Source organism: Mastomys coucha, unplaced genomic scaffold, assembly GCF_008632895.1.
Source record: "Mastomys coucha isolate ucsf_1 unplaced genomic scaffold, UCSF_Mcou_1 pScaffold18, whole genome shotgun sequence".
In the NCBI taxonomy this organism is placed as follows: Eukaryota; Metazoa; Chordata; class Mammalia; order Rodentia; family Muridae; genus Mastomys; species Mastomys coucha.
In genome coordinates, this window is record NW_022196900.1 from 70,217,667 (window position 1) to 70,238,155 (window position 20,489).

The window sequence follows — 20,489 nt, forward strand, 5'->3', positions numbered from 1 at the left end:
TTTTTTTTTTTTCATTTCATCTATTTTGCTTTCAAATAGTTGTTGTCTTTACTTTTTTCTTTATGTTTTCAAACATCCTGCTTTGGGTGGTCATGTAATTCCTGGATCTGAATAGTTGTGCATTTTACCAATCCTGAACCCAGACATTTTTCTCTTTCTTTTTGCCTGTGCCACTTTATCATGTCTCTTTTTAGTCAACTTTTAATGAGATGCATTTAGAATTTTATTTCTTTCCACTTTATAGCTTATTAATATTTTATAACTTGTTCTGTATTCTTAATTCTGGATTTCTTCATCTCTTTCTTATAGCTTAATTATTCTTGTAGTAACATTTATTGTACATTTTAACTTGAGAGATGGATATTTAAATTCAACTGCATTTTTTAAGTTAGTGAGTAGGGTTTTGTACTTAAAAAACTTATTTAAATACATAAAAATACTTTGTAGTTTACCAGAGATGTATAATCTAAAATCCTTTGTGGTCTTCTTATTCAGCTATTTTGGGGGGAGGGGTGTGTGATGCTGGTCATTCCTCTTAGTGTTCATTGTTTGCTCTATTGTTATCTATGTGTCCCTGGTCCTGTTCTTTTGAGCTTAATATGAGTCTGAACATGAAAGCCAGGAGAAACCATATTAGAAGAGACTGGCCATTTCCTAGCTTAAAAGAGATAGAGAGTTGTATAAGGGCCAGGGAAGACATGCATCTCTCTTTGGAACTCACCCAATGTCCTGCTTACTCAAACTTGGCTCCAGTTCTTACCACCATTTTCTCAAAATGACAGCATATTGGAGTCCATTAAGAGTCTCATCCACTGATTATGTCGTTAGAATACAACCTCCTCCCCAAAGCCCATGAGATAGCAAAAGAAAAATCCCCCAATATACCAGCCTATGGGGGACATTTGATTTTCAAACTACAATGAGAAATAACAAATAGCATTTGTCTTATAAGTTCACTATTTTCAAGTAAATAAGAAATTAATCATATGTCAAAAACTCTGGGGTTGGAATCTAAGGGTATGTATGTCTCAAAACTTTTGCAGGTGATTCTAACTTACAAGTAGAATAATATGGATGAGACGACTAACTGGGAATTTAGTATAGAATGAGTACATAGTGAAATCTTTAGCTAGTTTTTTTTTTAAGTAGAAGATTTCTCATCCTTATTATTTTATTCATATCACCAGTTGCTACCTTGCTGAATGTGTTGGTAGCATTTTCTGGCCAATGCATGGACTGAGAAAATTAAGGGATATGGGGTCCTGCAGTAGACATATGAGCCTTTACAGTAAAAGCAACCTGAAATTTCAGTCCCAATTCCACCCTTTACAGGCCTGGAGATTTTTTCATGGGATAAAGGCAAAAAAAAATGGCTATTATTAGTTTACTTTTCACACTGTTTTAAATTGAGTTGAAATATATAACTTTTGTTCAAGAATGTCATAGTGAAGTAATATAAAATATTTAAATACTTGAAAAATTTTTAATCGTGCTAGTTAATGAAATAAAATGATAGTAATTCATAAACATTCCACTTACTTTCCACCTTTTAAGTTTCAGCTTTGTGTGTTTGTATCATTTCTTTATTAGCGTTCTCCCTTTATTGATAATCTAGTTCCTGCATATATACAATACATAATCCATGTTCACTGGAAATGAATTTGAAACTCAAAAATCTCAAAAGAAAAAAAGGGATTATGCCTTGTGCAGCTTGTGGGGGGACATTTGTCCCCTTGATATTGATTTTCTTAAATCAAATAGTAGCCAAGACCTTGGGAAAAGTAATTGGACTGACAACCAGCAGGTCTAAGTTGTTAATAATGGAGTAGAATAGTCTTGGACCTTCTTGATGACTTAATGTAATGAAAGATGGAGGTCTGAAATGTCTGGAGTTGGTGGCAAAGACTGGGTCTTGAAGAGAAATGGAAACACACATTATTCCCAAGAACTCATCTCATGGAATAAAGCTATTTATAATAGTTCCAAATACAAAGACAATGATCTTTATTTTTAATCAAACATAGTTTTAACAGTTTTAAACTTTCTATCATATTTCTTTTCCTCCTTATCTAAAAAAAACCTGATTTTCTAATAGCTACATTATCTTAGAATCTTAATAAACAACTCCTCAAAGGTAAAAATTATTGCTGTCTTACATTTTTTATACCCTGGATTCAAATATACATTCTGTCATCTATGAGTTGTGTGACTTTCAGCAAGTTAAATAGACTCTCAGAAATTCAGTTCCCATATCTGTAAAATAAAGAAATAATTGTTTTAATTATATTTAGGAAAGGATCTATAAGATCTCTTATATAAAATTTATATTATACCTGGTATTTGTTGAATAAATTATCCAAGGAAATTTTTGATGGTTTATCTTTTCACCGTAAGTGTATATCTCCACTCCATTCCACTATTGAAAGGCAAAACATCAAGAGGAGGTGATTTACTCAAGCACTTATAGTTATACAATGCACATTGATTTTAGGGTTGAGTCCCACACCCTAGGCCTGAGCACAGAATGTATCACAGAAGAGGTACAGAAGAGGAAAGGTGTCTCTAAGTCTAGTCAAAGAATTTACAAGTAGTTAGAGGATATTTTTGTTGTAATTTTGTACTGAGTAACTTTTGTTTCATTAACATCAATGGTCTACCTTTACCCTAATGATAATATTGATGTTCAGGAAAATTGTAAGTTTTTCTAGAGAAGAATGGAAAAATATTAGCTAAAGTTTATATTGAATCCTATATTTCTAGTGAGAGTCTAGACACTATACATACATTAACTCCTTTATTTCCCATCAGAAATCCACTTAAGTAGATACAATTACTACCATTTATCAACATGGGAATCATTAACTCATAATACAAGGTTAAAAAAACATAAAGTGTTAGTGTTAGAAATAAATATCAGGCTTTCTGGGCTTCAAAACTAATTAAGTGGAAGAAAATTGTAGTAATTAATTCTAAAAGAATAAGCTCTGCAGGCTGACAGGCTTAGCCAGCACAAACCAGTTACAATTCTTGATCGCCATTGCACTGTTGGGTGCTAGTCTGTGCAGCTTCCTCTAACCTCACTTGTGATTTTCTCTCTTAATTATCAAAAAATGGTAATTTTCATAGCAAGAGCTTCTGATAAATTTCTGTTTCTTTTACAGAGGGTCATTTTCAACATCGTTAACTTCAGTAAAACCAAGAGTCTTTACAGAGATGGGATGGCACCAATGGTGAAATCTACAAGCAGACCAAAATGGTAAGTGACCCATGTGATGTGATCCATTTCTGAGCAGAAAATTTGACTTGTTGCTTAAGTTTATCTTTTGCATAGTTGGGGCACAACTTCGTTATAGCTGAGGATTATGAATCAGAGGAGTTTCTAGACGGCTATTATCTGGGCTTTATGTACTGAGCTTTTAGAATATTGGGAACTTGGTCCCATGCTTAGTAAAAACAAACTTTTGTTATAGGAGTATAGTATGATGTGTGGTAAAATTCTTGTCTTATTTTAATGTATTATGTATCATTGGAAATACACTTAAAATTGAGTGTCCACTCACTCCTCTTCCTTTGGTCTACTTTAGATATAGACAATGTGTACGAAGACATTGGAAACTGTAGTTTAGTCCAACCCATAATCTGTAGGCCACATGCATGCCAGAATAGTGTGAATGCAGCCAAGCACATTTGTAGATGATAAGGTCATGTCATAAAAATGGTTGGATACTCTGGATGGATTTCTGTTCTTTTCTTCTTTTCTTCATTCCTTCCTTCTAGTGTGTGTGTGTGTGTGTGTGTGTGTGTGTGTGTGTGTGTGTGTGTGTGTGTGTTGGTATTCTCTATAGATATTGTATTTGTATGGATGGAAAGTTTTTACTTGTCCCATCATTATATGAGGATGAGAAGAATTAGATATGATTACCTACTAATTGTAATGATGATGAGACCAATAGTAATAGTAAAAACTACACTAATTTTTGAGACCTCATTCTGTTCCAAACATTTTCCCTTTATAGTTAACATTTTCATATTTTGTAAGAGATATTTTTAAATATAACAAAAATCAAGAAAAGTTGATTAGAGAAGTTGAAGCTAGAGAAAATTAAGTATTCTCAAAGTCATAAAAGCTAAGGGGAGAACCTAGTTATTTTTATATTGCCTCACAGGGCCTTGAAACTGCTTCATCCTATCCTCCATCTATTAATTTATTCATAAAACCAACATTTGTTGAGACTGACAAAATGAAATTTTAAAAGACAGAAACCAAGTATTAGCCCTCAGTCACATAGTAGGTGTTAAGCAAATGTTCTTGTGAATGAACTGAATTCCTTATGAGAATTTTTATGTAATGCACCTGGCACTTGCTAAATGCTCAACAAATGTCATCTATTATTAATAACATGTAAAATGCTATACAAATGCAAGGAATTGTTAATATTATTCTAGCTTTGATCCTTGTTCAAATTTTAATGACTAGTAAGATGATAGTCTCCAAATGTCTGTATTTATAGAAAACTAGCATTTCATAAATATTGAATTTTCCTTTTATCTACAAATGATGCTTGGTAATTTTCTACAAATGCTAGCTTGAAAGCTCAGGTTTATAAAGATGCAGATATTTGATAACAGTTATAAAAAATTCTTTATTAAATGGTAAACATATTTCTCTGGTCATGCTTTTTATATTACTGCATCAAATCAATTAAACAGCTGCACTTTTGATCTCTGTCTGTCAATAAAGTCTGAGCAAATGGCAAGGCTTCACTGTGAGTCTCTCAATCCAACCCAAGAAGACAATAATATAGGCAGGCATGTGTGTCAGTGGATACTTCAAGTCAATAAAATGATACCAATATGTTTCTGTTCATAGGAACCTTTGAAGTACAGTAAAATCATGCAGTTTTCCAAGTTCTATGTTAAGATCTTATGCAACAATACTAATTGCTAACAAGCTAACAAGCTTTGGATGTTCTATTTCTCTTTCTGTCTGTCTCTCTCTGTCTGTCTCTGTCTGTATGCCTCTCCTTCCCTCCCCCTCCCTTCCTTCCCCTCTCTCCTTTCTTCTCCTTCTCCTCCTTCTTCTTCTCCTCCTTCTCCTTCTCCTCCTTCTTCTTCTCCTCCTTCTCCTTCTCCTTCTCCTTCCCCTCCTCCTCCTCCTCCTCCTCCTCCTCCTCCTTCTTCTTCTTCTTCTTCTTCTACCTCTTCCTCTTCCTCTTCCTCTTCCTCCTCCTCCTCCTCCTCCTCCTCATCCTCTTCTTCTTCTGCTGCTTCTGCTTCTGCTTCTTCCTCCTCTTCCTCCTCCTCCTCTTCTTCTCCTTCTCCTTCTCCTTCTGCTGCTTCTGCTGCTTCTGCTGTTTCTACTGTTTCCTCTTCTGCTTCTTCGGCTTCTCCTCCTCTTCCTCTTCATTCTCTTCTCTTTCCTTCCTTTTTCCTTTTCTCCCTTTCACATTCCCAACACCTCCCCATCTCTCAAATCTTACAGCTAAAATTATTTAATTTTGGTATTTGCTCCATATCTTGTCACTTAGGTTCTCTCCCCCACTTCCCTTTCCTCTTGATAAGATTTTGAAATATTATTGAATCTTTACACTTGTATTACAATACCTGAAAATTAAGTTATTGCCTATATCCAATGTTGGCAGGCCTTAGCTACATCAGTTAATAGTATCTAGTGATTCAAATTTTTAGTATGAACTAGCCTAAAATTTTAGCAACGGGTAACTTAGCAAACCAACCTGTATCACATTCCTCATTTTACCATCAGGAAATTGAATATGAAACTTTTCACATTGTCTTAATTTCCCTTTTCGTCAATCTAGATGTTTATATATTTACTTTTCAGGATTTTATTGAGAATTATAATCTTCTGTACACAATGTTAAATGTTAGAGGCTGGAATGGACATGAATATGCAAAGGAAATTTTCCTAGAAATTTTATTAAGTAATCTCCACAGGTCCTAACCATTCATATAATTGCCAATAATTTACATTGTGCATCTTTGCTGTTGCCTTTCCTGTTCTTTCCCTGGATATTCCTTCTGTCAGTTCCCTAGATTGCACCCTACCACCCAGGAGGTATTATCTCAATTTCTCAGTGGCCATGAGCATTGCCTGTCAAAACATTATATTCCACTCATTTCAAGAAATTTACCACAATTCAGGTTTCTAGAAAAATAGCTCAATTCAAGCCTGGCAAATAGTTTGCAGATTCCCATAATAGAATATCTTCTTCATTGCTTGCTTAATTTTACTTTTCCCAGTACTACAATAGGACTAATAATTAACATTTTCTTGCCTGGGATTTCTCTACTTTTTGTAATAGCAAATAAATTATGGGTTTGGGCAAAAATTCTGCCTCAGGATAGATATAAAGGTTTTATGTTTATCTGGACCTTTATCTCAGAAATAGTGAAAAATAGTATGTCTTCACTTTTCAGACTAAAACATTCTTAATGTGTCTCATAAGGACTCATAAGTGATACCTAGATTTTGGGTTTTAGCATGAACTTGGAAATCTGCTAGTTATAGAGAGCAAATGAACAAAAGATACATGTAAGAACACAATTTGCAAATATATGGCTACTCAGTACTTTCCTGTTTTAAGGAGATGAAGTGAAACTATCTGGTAGCAAATGGAAAGGGTATAAGGAATTCTTTAGACTGTTCTGGTGTACTATAATTAATTCTAGTACATAGTAGCCGTCTTAATGACAATGGTTAGAGTCTATAGCAGTAGAATTTTTAAATCACAATTCATCAATATTCCCTGATGGTGATAGAAATAGATTACTATGTGTGAATACCACTGAAAACCTATATTTCTAGATATCTGAGATCTATATTTTCGCATATATTGAAATTGAGGGTAGGAATACTTAAACAAGAAGTTAATGGTGATACCAGCCAGAAGGTCATGACCCAGCTGCATTTTTCCAACCATATTTAATGTGTGGGGAAGGTAGGAGATAGGAACACAAGAAGAAATGTGTTGTTGTATGGTGTGTTGTTGATCTGAAATACCTTCTCTGACTACCCTTTCAAATACAATAGACTAAGAAGATTACAATGAACTTTAAAGTAATTTCTACTTAATATTTTATTGTTGATATACACTGTACTAGGTCCTGGGATGATAAATATGAACCTCATCTGATTTTGATTTTGTTTTTTGTTTGTTTGTTTTTATTAACAAAAGTATGTTTTTAATTATTCACATAGTACTCCATCATTCACAGACAAACAGTCTGTTTGGATAAAGTAAAATTCATTGAAAATTTAAAGTTCAATCACAGAGAACCATTAATTTCATCTCTCCTTCTAAATTTTATTTATTTGTTTTTAAAATATATGGCTCCTTCTAATTATGCTCTTCATCTGAGCATTTCCAAAACATCCCTGTGAACTAATAAATGAAATATACAGTCCAGTCTTTTCCGAGTAATTTTAGACTCACAAAAGATTGGCAAAAATGTTCTTCCTTATTGTTGTTTTTTTAAGATTTACTTATTTATTTTATGTATATGAGTACATGGTTACTGTCTTCAGACATACCAGAAGAGGGCATCAGATCCCCATTACAGATGGTTGTGATCCACCATGTGATGGGAATTGAACTCAGGACCTCTAGAAGAGGAGTCGGTGCTCTTAACCACTGAGCCATCTCTCCATCCCATGTTCTTCCTTGTTGTTTATGTTCCCAAATCTAACGTAGAGATTCCTTGGGTCCATCAGGTTTGGGCACATGTACCTTGTTCTTAATTTTCAGGTGCTATATCCAGCCATTTTGTCCACCACAACACGAGGAACTATGTTAAAGGGTCACAGCATTAGGAAGGTTGAAAGCCACTGCTGTGAACCTAGCCTCTATGGTCCTATGGATTATAGATTGATTACCATTGACTTAATAGCTTATATCCATATTTAAGTGAATACATACCATATTTGTCTTTTTAGATCTGGGTTACTCAAGATGACTTTCTCTAGTTCCATCCATTTACCTCTGAATTTAATGATCTCATTTATTTTCTGTTGCTATGTCTTCCTTTTCTTTTTTTATTATCTTTAATGTATTTTTTACAGTCCAGCCTTTATCTCTCTCCCATTCTGCCCTCCCATAGTTCCTCATCCAATTCCTCTTCCCCCATCTCCAAGATGATGTCCCCATCCCCCACCCCCACCCCATCAGACTCCTCCATTTCTTGGGGCCTCGAGTCTCTCCAGAGTTAGCTGCATCTTCTCTCATTGAGGCCAAACCAGGCAGTCCTGTGCTGTATATGTGTTGGGAGCCTTGGACCAGCTGCCTGGTTGATGGCTCAGTATCTGAAAGATCTCAAGGGATTCAGCTTAGTTCAGACTGCTGGTCTTACTATGAGGTTGCCCTCCTCCTCAACTTCTTCTAGCCTTTCCCTAATTATCCACAGGGGGTCTCAGACTTCAGTCCATTGGTTGAATGTAAGTATCTCATTCTGTTTTTGTTTTTTTTTTGAATTGCTAAGTAGGGAAAATTAGACATACATAAAGAGTGATATGGAATTAAGGAGAAGAAACAAATGGATGTTAGTAGAGAGAACCTTATAGACTAATTGAGATACTCATAGAAGGTGGTGTTTCAGCTGATTATCACTTGCATGGGACATGATTAAACTTAAATTGGGCTACTAGAGGAAGAAATAACAATGTACCATGCATGGATTTACATCCAACGGGTAAGTATCATTTATTCTGAAAGCTGAAATATAAATTGCTGGGGGCCAGCCCCAACAAGGTGTTTCTTCTTTCTTGTCGGTTCTTCTTGAGGCAGCAGAGGGGGAAGAGCATAGATAGGGTAAGACAGTCTTATGATTTCTGGGGTAGGACTTGTTCTTATGAGATTCTGGGGTAAGACTTGAGTCTTATGAGAAATTTAGGATTGCTGTATAATAAAAAATTTACTTATCTCAGTCTAAGTTACTATGCTATTGTATTTGACCTGCCTTCTGTGATCCTCTGAGGCCAGAAACTGCAGTTTCTGGCACTTAGCACCTCATCCTAAAACAGCAGGAGATTAAGTAAAGGATTGATGTCCAGATGCCTCTTGCTTGTCTAGGGGGGAGTTTGGAGCAATAAACTTCTATTGAACCAGGAGAAGAGAATAACACTCACAAAAGGAAAAACTTTTACATAAGCAAATATGCATAATCTCACATAAATTCATATACAGATTCATGCTCATGTTTTCATTTATACACATATCCATTCATACCCAGTTGGGTCAAGCTTGCATGCATTCTCACAATTACATACTTATGCACACACATGTATACATTCTCACAATTACATACTTACACACACATCCATACTTATATATGCATATGGAGCAGAAGACCTGTGCAAAAAGAACTCACTCATTCTGGATAAAAAAATGGAGCTCCAATCTTTATTACATAGAAAAAGAAAAGGCTTCTACTCTTCTAATGCTAAATGAATTAAACTCATGTCTGCAAGAAAAAAAACTTGGTTTCTTTTAATAATAAGCCTGCCTTGTCTTTACCATGGGACGTGTTCTGTCCCATGGTAAGGAGAAGCCTGCCTGCTCTTTCTGCTCTCTGCAGCATCTTTTTTCTTCTTTCCCTCTGCATTCTGCACATTGCTCTCTTAGTACTTTGTTACCTATAGTTTCTAAGTTATTCCACTCTGCATTCTCCTTCTAATCTAAAACGTGTTCTGTCTAAAAACTTCTCCTCAGCTCAGTTCCTCTCTCAGCTCAGTTCTTCTCACCTCTGTTCTCTCACTTCAGTCCCTCAGTTCTAACTCTTCTCTTTGTCCTCAGCTCTTAAACGTCTTTCAGAATACATGATCACATGTTAAAAAGTTCGTCAAAAGTTCACACAGAAAATCAAATCATAAACTGAAATAGAAGTGTACAACAGAGAATGTTTACATGCAAATCCATTAGGAGTAATTATCTAGCTATACATCCATCACATTACCTGTCTCAGCTCTACATGTTCACTGAAGTTTTAAAACCATGACCAAGTTATAGTGAAGTTTTCTATAGATAAACCCAGTCAATATTTTATTTTCTGTGCTAGCACCTATAATAACTCGTTAGTCCCCTTTCTATGACCTTTGGCTAACTGTTTAACAACCTCTTTGAATGTGCTCTGAGTAGGAGAAAGTCTGGTTGCCATCTAAGAGCAATAGGAGACTGGCAGAGTTCTCAATGCAGTTTTGACTATCAGAAAAGGACCTAACAGCAGTCCCGTTATAAAAGAGCTTAATAATAACTGATACAATTTTAGGAATTCTTATAGGATCAGCATAAATACTTATGTCATCTATTTATCTATGTAGCATCAATATAAGACAGTACAATTTCGTGGATCTGCAGAGATCTGCTCCAAAGGGGTGTGCTATTACTTAGTGATTGTTATATATGTATACTAATAACAGTCAAAGCATATTAATAGCAGGAATCTTTCATAAAATTAGTTCCTTACAGCCTTGCTTAATAAGGGCTCACCTGTTGCAGGTTATATAATAATCCGAAGCAGGCATTTCAGGATGATCACCTGCTAGTTAGTAGCTTGTCCTATTATGGCTCCTAACAATAAATAGTAGGTGGAGATATATATTAAGTAATAAAATGTATTTAAATTCTAAAAATGAAAGGTAATGTTACCTTTGATGCACACACACACACAAAAAAAAAAATACGATTGAAACATGAATGTGAGGAGACAGTACTTGGAGAGCTATGCAGGAATTAAATTGAGACAGGCTTCATGATGCTACGTAAGGACTTATACTCCATTCTACTGGCCCTGGACAGAAACATAGGAAGTCAGTGGGCACAAATTTCAGTGTGATTGTCATTTTAGAAAAATCAGTCTTACTGAATAGAGAATATATTGGGAATGAACAAGGTGAACAGATACTGCTAGCAGTGCACTGGCAGATGCCAGAAGAGGGCTTCAGATGCCTTGGACCTGGAATTATAGCATTTGTGGGATGGGAAGGTTGTTGTGTAGGTATTGGGGTTAGAACTCCAGTCCTTATGAGAGTACAGCAAGTGTTCTTAACCACTGAACTATGCTCTAGCACTACAACTTTATAACATTGCACACTTGGCTCTAAACATTTAGATTTCTGATATTTTAAGAAGATATAACATTGTACATATTTCAGCTTTGTTAAATCAATTTTTATAATTATCTCCTAAGCTAGAAACTACAGTTAGTGTGCATAAGATCTTAATACATACAGTAAAAAAAAAATGTGGTAGCCATCAGCTTAGCATTATATAAGAACTGCAATCTGCAAAACATTAAGAATTGCCCTTGAAGAGCTGGAGGTAAGGCTCTGTGGTAGAAAAGTAGAGAGGTTGCTGAGCTTGCTGAGGTTCAACTCCTGGGATTGGAAAAAAAGAGACAGACATATGCATTTTAAAATGATCCTGTGATTGTCTTTTTTTCTTTCATTTAAGTCTATATTTCGAGAATATTAATTTACTGCAATAAAATCAAATTTCAAAATTAAGTACTAATGTATAAAAAGAAAAAGAAAGCATTGCAAATTTCTGGTTTTTAGATAAGACATGGGAGGTGAACTTCTGGTCTCTAGTACTGCAGAAATAGTCGGTCATTATTTGTGAAGCAAACAAACACTTGGAAAGGTAAAGAGAAGAGGAGGAGCAGCAGAGATCCTGAGCACTTCAGAAATGGCTCAACGCATGTCACCTGGGTTTCCTTTTGGCTGGTGTGTGTATCAGTGGCTGCTGGGAAGCTGGTGGCCTAGAAATCCCAATGAGAACAGAATTCTTTTTAAATGCTCTCAAAAGTAATTTCTTTTTGTTTTTTTTTTTCTTTTCTTTAAGAGCTAGGAAATTAGTCTAGTAAGAAATGTGATCTCAAGACAATACTGACCCAACCATTCAAACAATATGAAAGAAAATGTGTCCACTAAACCAAGGATGAGTGGAAAAACCTAAACTTCCACCCCTTACATATACTTAATAATGGCAAAGCAATGTAGGAAGCCACCGTTTTAACTTCTCCTTAACAACAATGTTTTCCTCCTCCTTTGAGTGTGTGTACAAATGGGTAGCATATGCATGCTCTTCCCATATAGGTGAGGGTGTATGGAGGTCAGAAAGCAGCCTTGTATGTCATTCTTCAAACGCCATCTGCCTTTACTTTAGAAAAGTATCTCTCAATGGTCTAGAACTTAGTGAGTAGACTGGACTGTCTGTCCAGTGAGCCCCAGGGAACTGCCTATCTCTTCCCCAGTGCTATAGAGTGAGTGGAACAATAGGCATTACCCAGTCTGAGAAATAGGAAAAGAACAGATTGGAAAAAAGGCTGAAGAGCTTTGGAGTTCACAGGGCTGTAGTAACTATTGTAGCATCCATGCCATCATAGTTGTTACAGAGGGAGAAGAAAGCATGATTTGGAAAAGAATGTTCGACATGGCTGAAATCTTCCTAAATTTGGGAAAAGACAAATATATTTGAGAATCTTTATAAACTCCAAGCAGGAAAAAGCTAGGGAAACCCCTGTCAAGAAATGACATAATCAAAAATTCTGAAAAGTAAGGATAGAAAAATCATAAAAATAGTGTAGTTAAGAATACCTTAGGGCTGCATGTCTGGGACCACAGCAGCCTAGTGCCACAATTTCTTCCAAATGCTTAAAGCATTCTCATTCCACACCCATCTAGCAAGAACCTTCTAAAAGAATTAAGAAGAGATCAAGATATTCAAAATGAAGCAAAACTAAGATCATATTTTACCACACTCCTCGACCATATGGTACAGGTTGGTCTTCATGTGGGTCCCCAAACTATTGGGTCGGAGGCTGTCTCTGACTCAGTTGCCTGCCATTGGATCCTCTTCCCCTAACTGGACTATCTAGTTGGGCCTCAGTAGAAGATGATGCACTTAGGCCTATGGCAACTGGATGTCCTAGGATGGGATGGTATACAAGGGATGCTTCCTATTCTCTGAGGAGGAGGGGAAGTGGTAACAGGAGAGGCATTTGTAAGAGTGGAATTGAGAGGAAAGGAAAGACAGAGGACCACAGTTGTGATGTAATAGGAATAAATGAATGAATGAATGAATGAATGAATCTTCTAAAAAATGATTTAAAGAGATTCTTCTTGCAGAAAGTCTAAAGAAGGACTTTTAATATATCAAGAAGAAACAACAAAAATAATGAAAACATGGACAAAGGTGATAGGGCTTACTTTTTCTGTATTTTCAAAGACATTTGTTGTAGAGACAAAAATAATCTCATAATCTTAAACAGCTCTTGCCATGTGAAAGAGGAGAGTTTAACACAGTTTTCCATGAAAAGTGTTCCCGTGTCATACACAGCTGTCAAGTGTAACACCACCAGACAGATGCTGAGATCAGGGTGATGCTGCTGTAGACTAACCCTAAAATGAACTGCAAAGGTGACTGTGTTAAAGAGTTGATCCTCCACTCTAATGCCAAGAAGTGGTGAAAATGTAAGCATTGCCTCAGGGAGAGGTGTTTCGGTCATGGAGGCATGCTTTGCCCTATCCCTTGTTCTTGCCATCATCTTCCAGAATCTCCCGTAGTGGTTCCATCATATGACAGACTAAAACCTACAAAGTCATGGGCTAAAACAGAACTGTTTATGAATCCATGATCTCTGGTGCTTATTATCTCATAGAAGACAGACTAATACAAACAGAATGGTGAGGGAGAAGTGGATAGGAGTGACCACAAGTGAGGCAGTGTCTGAATGACCCTTGTGCTGAGGCACTATTTATGTACCTTGATTCTCATAGAGGTTACATATGACACAAAGATATAGAGCTACATACATAATTGTGTAAGTATGTTCATGTATGTTCCCTAGTTTTGATGGCTGGCCATGCATCGGAGGGAGGAGACTATTTGGACTTGTAGAAGAACTGGGTGATGACATACAAGACTTATCCATACTGCTTCATAAATTCATGAGGGTCAGTGTTGTGCTAAAACAGGTTTAGAGCTGAGATTATTTCAGCTAACTAGTTTTTTTCTCAGAAATATTACAGAATATTTGAAAACTGATATAAGTCTCAGAAGGATGTGTGACTTCCTAGACATTAAATGACAGATAGAAAAACCATTTTAAAGCCATGAGTCTAACAAAAGGAACATTTTAACAATAAAAAATTAGTTTTCCTGAATGGATAGTATGTCCTGAGGAAAGAGAGATGTAAAAGTAGAAGCAGGATAGTTGCATGAGAGAAACAGAGATCAGATCTGCATTCCATCTCAGGCCTAATTGGACCTGTATGAAGTTACCTCACCATTCTGCACACAGAGCACAGCAAGGTTGTCTATCCTAGAGCATTCTCATGCTGCAGACAGGGGAGTTCTTGCACAGGACAAAGAAACCCAAGGATGGTACTGGCTATTATCTCCTATTTCTACCAAGGTGGTGTGAACCAACATTTGTTACCATAATCCTAGCAAGGAGCAAAGTCAGTGACTGTCTCCTCCAGTTACAGACATGAAAATCAAGGCTCTGAAAAGTACATCATTATTCAGGGGGCAGAAGCAGGCCTATGTTATGTCTCTCTGGTTCTTAGCCATATTGTTTGCATTTTTCCCTCATAATTTGTAGGATCATTGTCACAAGTATTCAATGCACAGACCTGGTTGCATATTTCCAGAATGCCAGATTTATTAAATAATGTTTACATGATAGATCAATTTCATTAGCTATAATTTATGAAGTAATACTATTTTTCTATTGATAATATGGCCTTTGGCAATGACTGCTTTTTGTTTGTTTGTTTTGTTTTGTTTGTTTGCTTGATTTTTTGGTATACAAATCTTAATATTAAGTTTCATACCAACTTCACACAATGATATATGTTGCAGAATGACTGTGAAAGGGTTAAAAAGACTGTAGGGTTCGGAGTGTCTGTATAATATTCTATTATATATGTTTATCATATTTTTTGAGCTGTCAGCTGTAAGCATAAATGGTGTTGATAGGCACTTGTTTGTATATAAGTTTTTGAATGGACATATCTTGACATTTATCTTGAGTGTACAATTGTTGTGCTCTGTTGCATAATAAGCTTGCTCCATTAAGAAAACATTCTACTGTTTTTCCAAGTGGCTACAACATTTTATGTTCCCCAAAAATACCAAATCTTTTTGATTCTTATATTTTGTACTCATGTGAGTGTGTATGTATGTGTGTGTGTTTGTGTGTGTGTGTGCACGCACATGCACGCATGTATATGAAAGACAGACAGACAGGTATACAGGCAGACAGACAGGCAGATACACTGACTGGCTGATGGCTGACTGACTGATGAAGACAGAGAGAAGGAAGAGGCAAAAAACTTATGTGAGAGGATAAATTTTATGCATGCATATGTGTAGATACTTGTAATTATGAATAACTATCTATCATATCACTTTTGTATGTGTACCTGTGCCTCTTTTACAACTCAATCCAAGTATTTCAATCTCCATTCTTCCAAAGAGTTTTGCTGGCCTATCTGAGACAGATCTTGCTTGCTCGTAAGCCTTTAGCCAATCCCAAAATCTAGCAGCTGCTATGTAGAGACTGCTGAGCAGATTTGGGGACTCCTGTCTTGAGAAAAATGCTGTCCCTAGGAAAAAATGGTCCAGGTTAGGTTCAGCCTTGGATTTCAGACTGTCAAGTGAGTCCATAAGCATAATGTTGGAAGGGTTTGGAAGGAGATGAACTTCATTGCCAGCTATTCTCTTTGTTTGCCTATCCTCTCCTGGAACCAATTTCACAAACCACGTCTTACCACTCATTTGTTGAGCAACTGAGCAACTGAGCAGCCCATATGGTTTTCCTGAGCTTCTGTTTCCTCAGTTATAAAACAGAGCTAATACAATGCATCTTAAAATTCCACGGTAAGACTTAAAGCTGCATGACTCTCAAAAGCTTATAACCATAAGAATTACTGTCTTGGTCTGGTAATGGAGTTCCAGCCTTGAAGGCATGAGCTCAGGATGCTGACTGAAGCATTGCTCCAATCCACAGCACCGAAAAGATTATGATTACTTTCTCTCATTTTTCATAAAATCCTACTTTAGTTCTAAAGCGTCATGCTTGCCCATGAAAGTTTTCTGGTATAATCGTTTTAACCTATTCCCAGAATCTTTAATTTGAGAAACAAACTTAATAAAGATACATGGGTCATAAAAAGTGTTGTTTGTGCTTTGGCATGTGATCAAGTATATCAGAAACAATAAAATGATTTCACTTGAACTGTAATAGTTTTTGCTTTAATATTAAAGCAGAAGAAAAAGGAGAAAAATACTTAAAAAAAAAAAAACCCAAAGACCCTAAGCTCATCAAATAGCACATTTTAAACCTCCAGTAATTTAAAGTAACTAAAACAGATATGATTATCTCCCACTCACTCTACCAAGAAGAAAAGAAACAATTAAGATGAATGTGTTAGTGAGAATATTATTTTATTTCAATATTTCCATGATATTTACTCCAATTTTATAATGAATAGAATTACTTAGTGCAACTGAAACTGCAAGATGGGATTTTAAAAGAGTAAATCATTGAATATAAAGACAGGTCTCTCTTGCTCATAGTGGAGGGTAGATTTTCCTGACAGAAACAATAAAGACATGATATTGAATGTTGGGTGTGTCTGTGGTACTCAGTGAATCAACAGTGATACAGTCCCCAGAGGATCTAGATTTTGACAAGTTTTTCTTTCCAAACTGGATAGTATAAAAAGATTCCTTCTACATCTCTTCTTGAGATGGTGTGTGGGAGTATACAGAGGTGGTAAGAGAGCAGGGTTAGGAAGGAAGAGGGTAGCATCTTTGAAGTTCCTACTAAACAACATTGCATTTCAGAACCTGAAGGTACCTTAAAGATCACATGGTCTAAACTTTCAGTGAACAAATGATTAGAGGGAGAAAGTTGTTTATTAAGAGACATAGAGCAAGACAGGCAGAACCATGTCTGAGATGTAATTCTCCACTCAGCCAAGACAATTCTTAACAGACTAGCTACAAAAGTAGCTTCTGTGCTGCCTGAAGAAGATGTACAGACTAACAGATCCAGGTATGCATGCTAGTGCTGTGACCCATCTCAAACCTGACACTGTCAGGGTTAGCCACAGTCAAGGTTGTGTCAGGTGGTTACTCACTCTCCTTCAGCACATTTGTATCCATTACAACTGAAACAGCCTTCGACAGTCTGGACCCCAAAACTGCCAAGGCTATTTCAAAATTTGATCAAGGAGTCCAGGTACTTATTCTCATCAGAATTTTATAGGTAACTGATTCTCACCAACCATGTCCTCCACCTCACTCTCTGTAGCTATTTCTGGAGCTTAACGTTTGCTGAGAAACATGACTGGAACCTGAGGGTTTCTTATTGTTCTTTCCACCAGTTATTTGTTTTTAAAAGAGACCACGTCCAAGTAATTTTACTAGGCTGGAATTGTAATGTTTCAAACTTACTATATTCTTTTCTTCCTGGTCATTTTCTGGTGTTCCCTTGTTCTTGGCTCCTATGTTTACCGTAAAGTTAATGAAATCAAAGGATTTTGCTATAGATAGGCATTTAATAAGTCATAGTATCTTATTTATAGACTGTATAAGTACAATTGTAATATGCCTGGATTAGTGGTGTAGTCAGACTGCTGAGGAAGGAACAGTGCAGTGGCCCTCACCCTTCCTAATGCTATGACCTTTTAATACACTTCCTCAGGTTGTGGTGACATGCAACTATAAAATTATGAACTATGCTACTTCATAATTGTAATTCTGCTGCTGTTATGAATGACAATGTAATATGTGATATGCAGATGGTTTTAAGCAACCCCTGTTTAAGGGTAGGTCAAGTACCAAAGGCATCACAGCCCACAGGTTGAGAACTGTTGGAATAAAGAGAGACCGATTCTGAGTAGGCAAGTAGGAAAAGACTCACTGAAAAGGTGGCATTTGAATTGGGTCTTACAGAATGAGTAAAAACTTGCTAGCAGAGCAAGTTAGAGAAATGGGGTGTAGGCAATGAGAAGGGCATTGCAAAGACAGGAGAAAGCTTGCTATCCTCAGGAAGCATGGGCAGTTTGTACCTAACCCAATGCTATATGCCAGAAAATGGGGAAGATAAGTGGAACATGGGTCATAAGGCTAGAATCCACTTACAAAAATATTATTGTTCACTGTGTCTCTAGGTAAAGACAATCGTCTCTTTATGGTGCTCTAGGACTGTTGTAGAACTAATCTAGGTTGATGCTGCCTGTCTCTTGTATTACTATAATGGGTTTCTGATGAGGGTCCCTGCTTTTATCTTTATATCACTATAGTCTATTCTCCATAGCTGCTGCTAGAATAATTCTTTCAACACAAGGCAGGTCATTATGTACCTCTGCTCCCCACACCACTTCCTACTCTTTTCCTTGCTCAGATTTCCAGCTGTACTTTCCTGTCCTCAAATGTATTGGATATACTTCTGCATTGGAGGCATTGTTATGGCTGCCTCCTTTCCCTGGAGAGATCAGTTCAGGTACCCACAGAGCAAACCTTCTGTGAGCATGCTCAGAATCTCCATAATGGCATGTACCCTAGCCATCATAGGGAAAACATTAAAGCATTGCTTCTCCAGAACTCTCGGTCTTCCTTAGTGCCTCTCTACTTTTTGTATTTTGTTTGCTGTCCTTATCAATTAAAATCAGTTAGTTATTTGCATTATAAAATGCATTGTTTATTATCTGTTTTCTAATATTATATAAGCTCCATAAGCATAGGATCTTTGTTTACTGGTAGACGCCAAGAATCTAGAACATTGCCTACCATATAAGAATTTATTAAATACTTAGTGCATGACTTCAATACATGTTTACTGACTACCTCTTCTACCTCCTCTGTGCTAGACAGTTTATGCATGTAAACAGAAATGACAGTGTTCCCTTATTCTTTAGTCATTTTCAGGCTAAGGTATAAGTCCCTTATGTTTTAATACAGCCACATGAGAAGGTGTTTTGGTTATAAGGGCAGAAATATCACTTTGGATATGGGACTTCTTGTATTCTTCTTTTATTCTACTTTTTATTTATATGCATTTGTTTATTTACATCCCAAATGTTACCTCATGGTTCCCCAATCATAGATACTCTCCCCTTATCTTTTGAGAGGGTGGTGGCCTTCTACCCCTACCCTGGCCCATCAAGTCTCTGCTAGATTAGGTGCATTCTCTCCCACTGAGGCCAGACAAGGCAGCTCTGTTGGAGAACAGATACCACAGTCAGGCTACACCTTTAGTGAAAGACTCTGCTCTATTTGTTGGGGGGCCCACATGGAAACTGAGTTTCAGGTCTGCTACATATTTGCTGGGGACTCATTTCAGCCCATGTATGTTCTTTGGTTGGTGGTTCCATCTCTGAGCTTCCAGGGGTCCAGGTTAGTTGATTCTGTTTAATCCTCCTATTGGTTCCCATCCCCTTCAAGGCTCTTCCATAAGAGTCCCTGACCTCCTTCCAATGTTTGGCTATGGGCAACTGCACTTGTTTCAGTTAGCTGCTTGATAGAACCTCTGAGAAGACAGTTATGCTAGGCTCCCGTCTGCAAGAGTAACAGAGACTCATTAATAATGTCAGAGATTGGTGCTTGCCCATGTGATAGGTTTCAAGTTGGGCTGATTATTGGTTGGCCGTGCCTCCAGTCTCTGCTCCATCTTTGTCCTTGCATTGCTCTTAGACAGGACAAATTTTGAATCGAATGTTTTGTGGGTGGATTGGTGTCCTTATCCCTCCCCTGGGTATCCTACCTGGCTTCAGGAGGAGGCCTCTTCAGGTTCCATGTCCCTGCTGTTAGGCATTTCAGCCAACGTCACTGACTCCTGGGACCTCTCCCATCTCAGGTCTGTGGGAATTTCTAAAAATTCCCCACCCCTGGAAGTTGCAGATTTCCGTTCATTCTCCTGGCCTTATGGTTCTCCCGGCTCCCTATACCCGCCCCCCCCCACTCTCCATCCATTCCTCTTTCTCACCCATATTGCTCCCTCCCTCTGCCTCCAATGACAGTCCCCACTTCTAAGTGTGATTCACAAATTGTCCCTTGGGCATTTCTTCTTGTTTAACTTCTTAGGGTCTGTGTGGTGTATCATGGGGATTCTGTGCTTTATAGCTAATATTCATGCATCAATAAGTACATCCATGCCTTAATAAGTACATAATCATCAATAAGTACATACCATGCATGTCCTTTTGGGTCTGAGTTAATTCATTCCGGATGGTATTTTCTAGTTCCATTTGCCTTGGAAATTCATCATGTCTTTGTTTTTAATACCTGCATAGTATTACATTGTGTAAATGAACCACATTAGCTGGTTGTGGTGATACATGCCAATAGGATTTGCTAAAGGAGGAGGAGGCAAGAGGCTCATGAGTTGTATTCTTCTTTTATTGTTTAATTAGTAGCTTGTAAGGAAAGGATAAGAGACAGTTAACACCCTACAAACATTGC

The 20,489-nt window shown here is 37.0% G+C and overlaps 1 protein-coding gene across 8 annotated transcripts in view; it reads left to right on the top strand.

Annotated features, from left to right (window-relative positions):
• LOC116096412 (BEN domain-containing protein 5) overlaps positions 1 to 20,489 on the top strand; it is a 1,197,642-nt gene that overhangs the window by 483,855 nt on the left and 693,298 nt on the right. For all 8 annotated transcript variants that reach the window (XR_004120993.1, XR_004120994.1, XM_031378205.1 and 5 more), the window contains exon 4: positions 3,162 to 3,256. Coding sequence is in view for 6 of the 8 variants with exons in the window: in XM_031378205.1 (XP_031234065.1) it covers positions 3,162 to 3,256 (95 nt within the window). In the remaining 2 variants the exon portion in view is untranslated. The remainder of the gene's footprint in view (positions 1 to 3,161; positions 3,257 to 20,489) is intronic.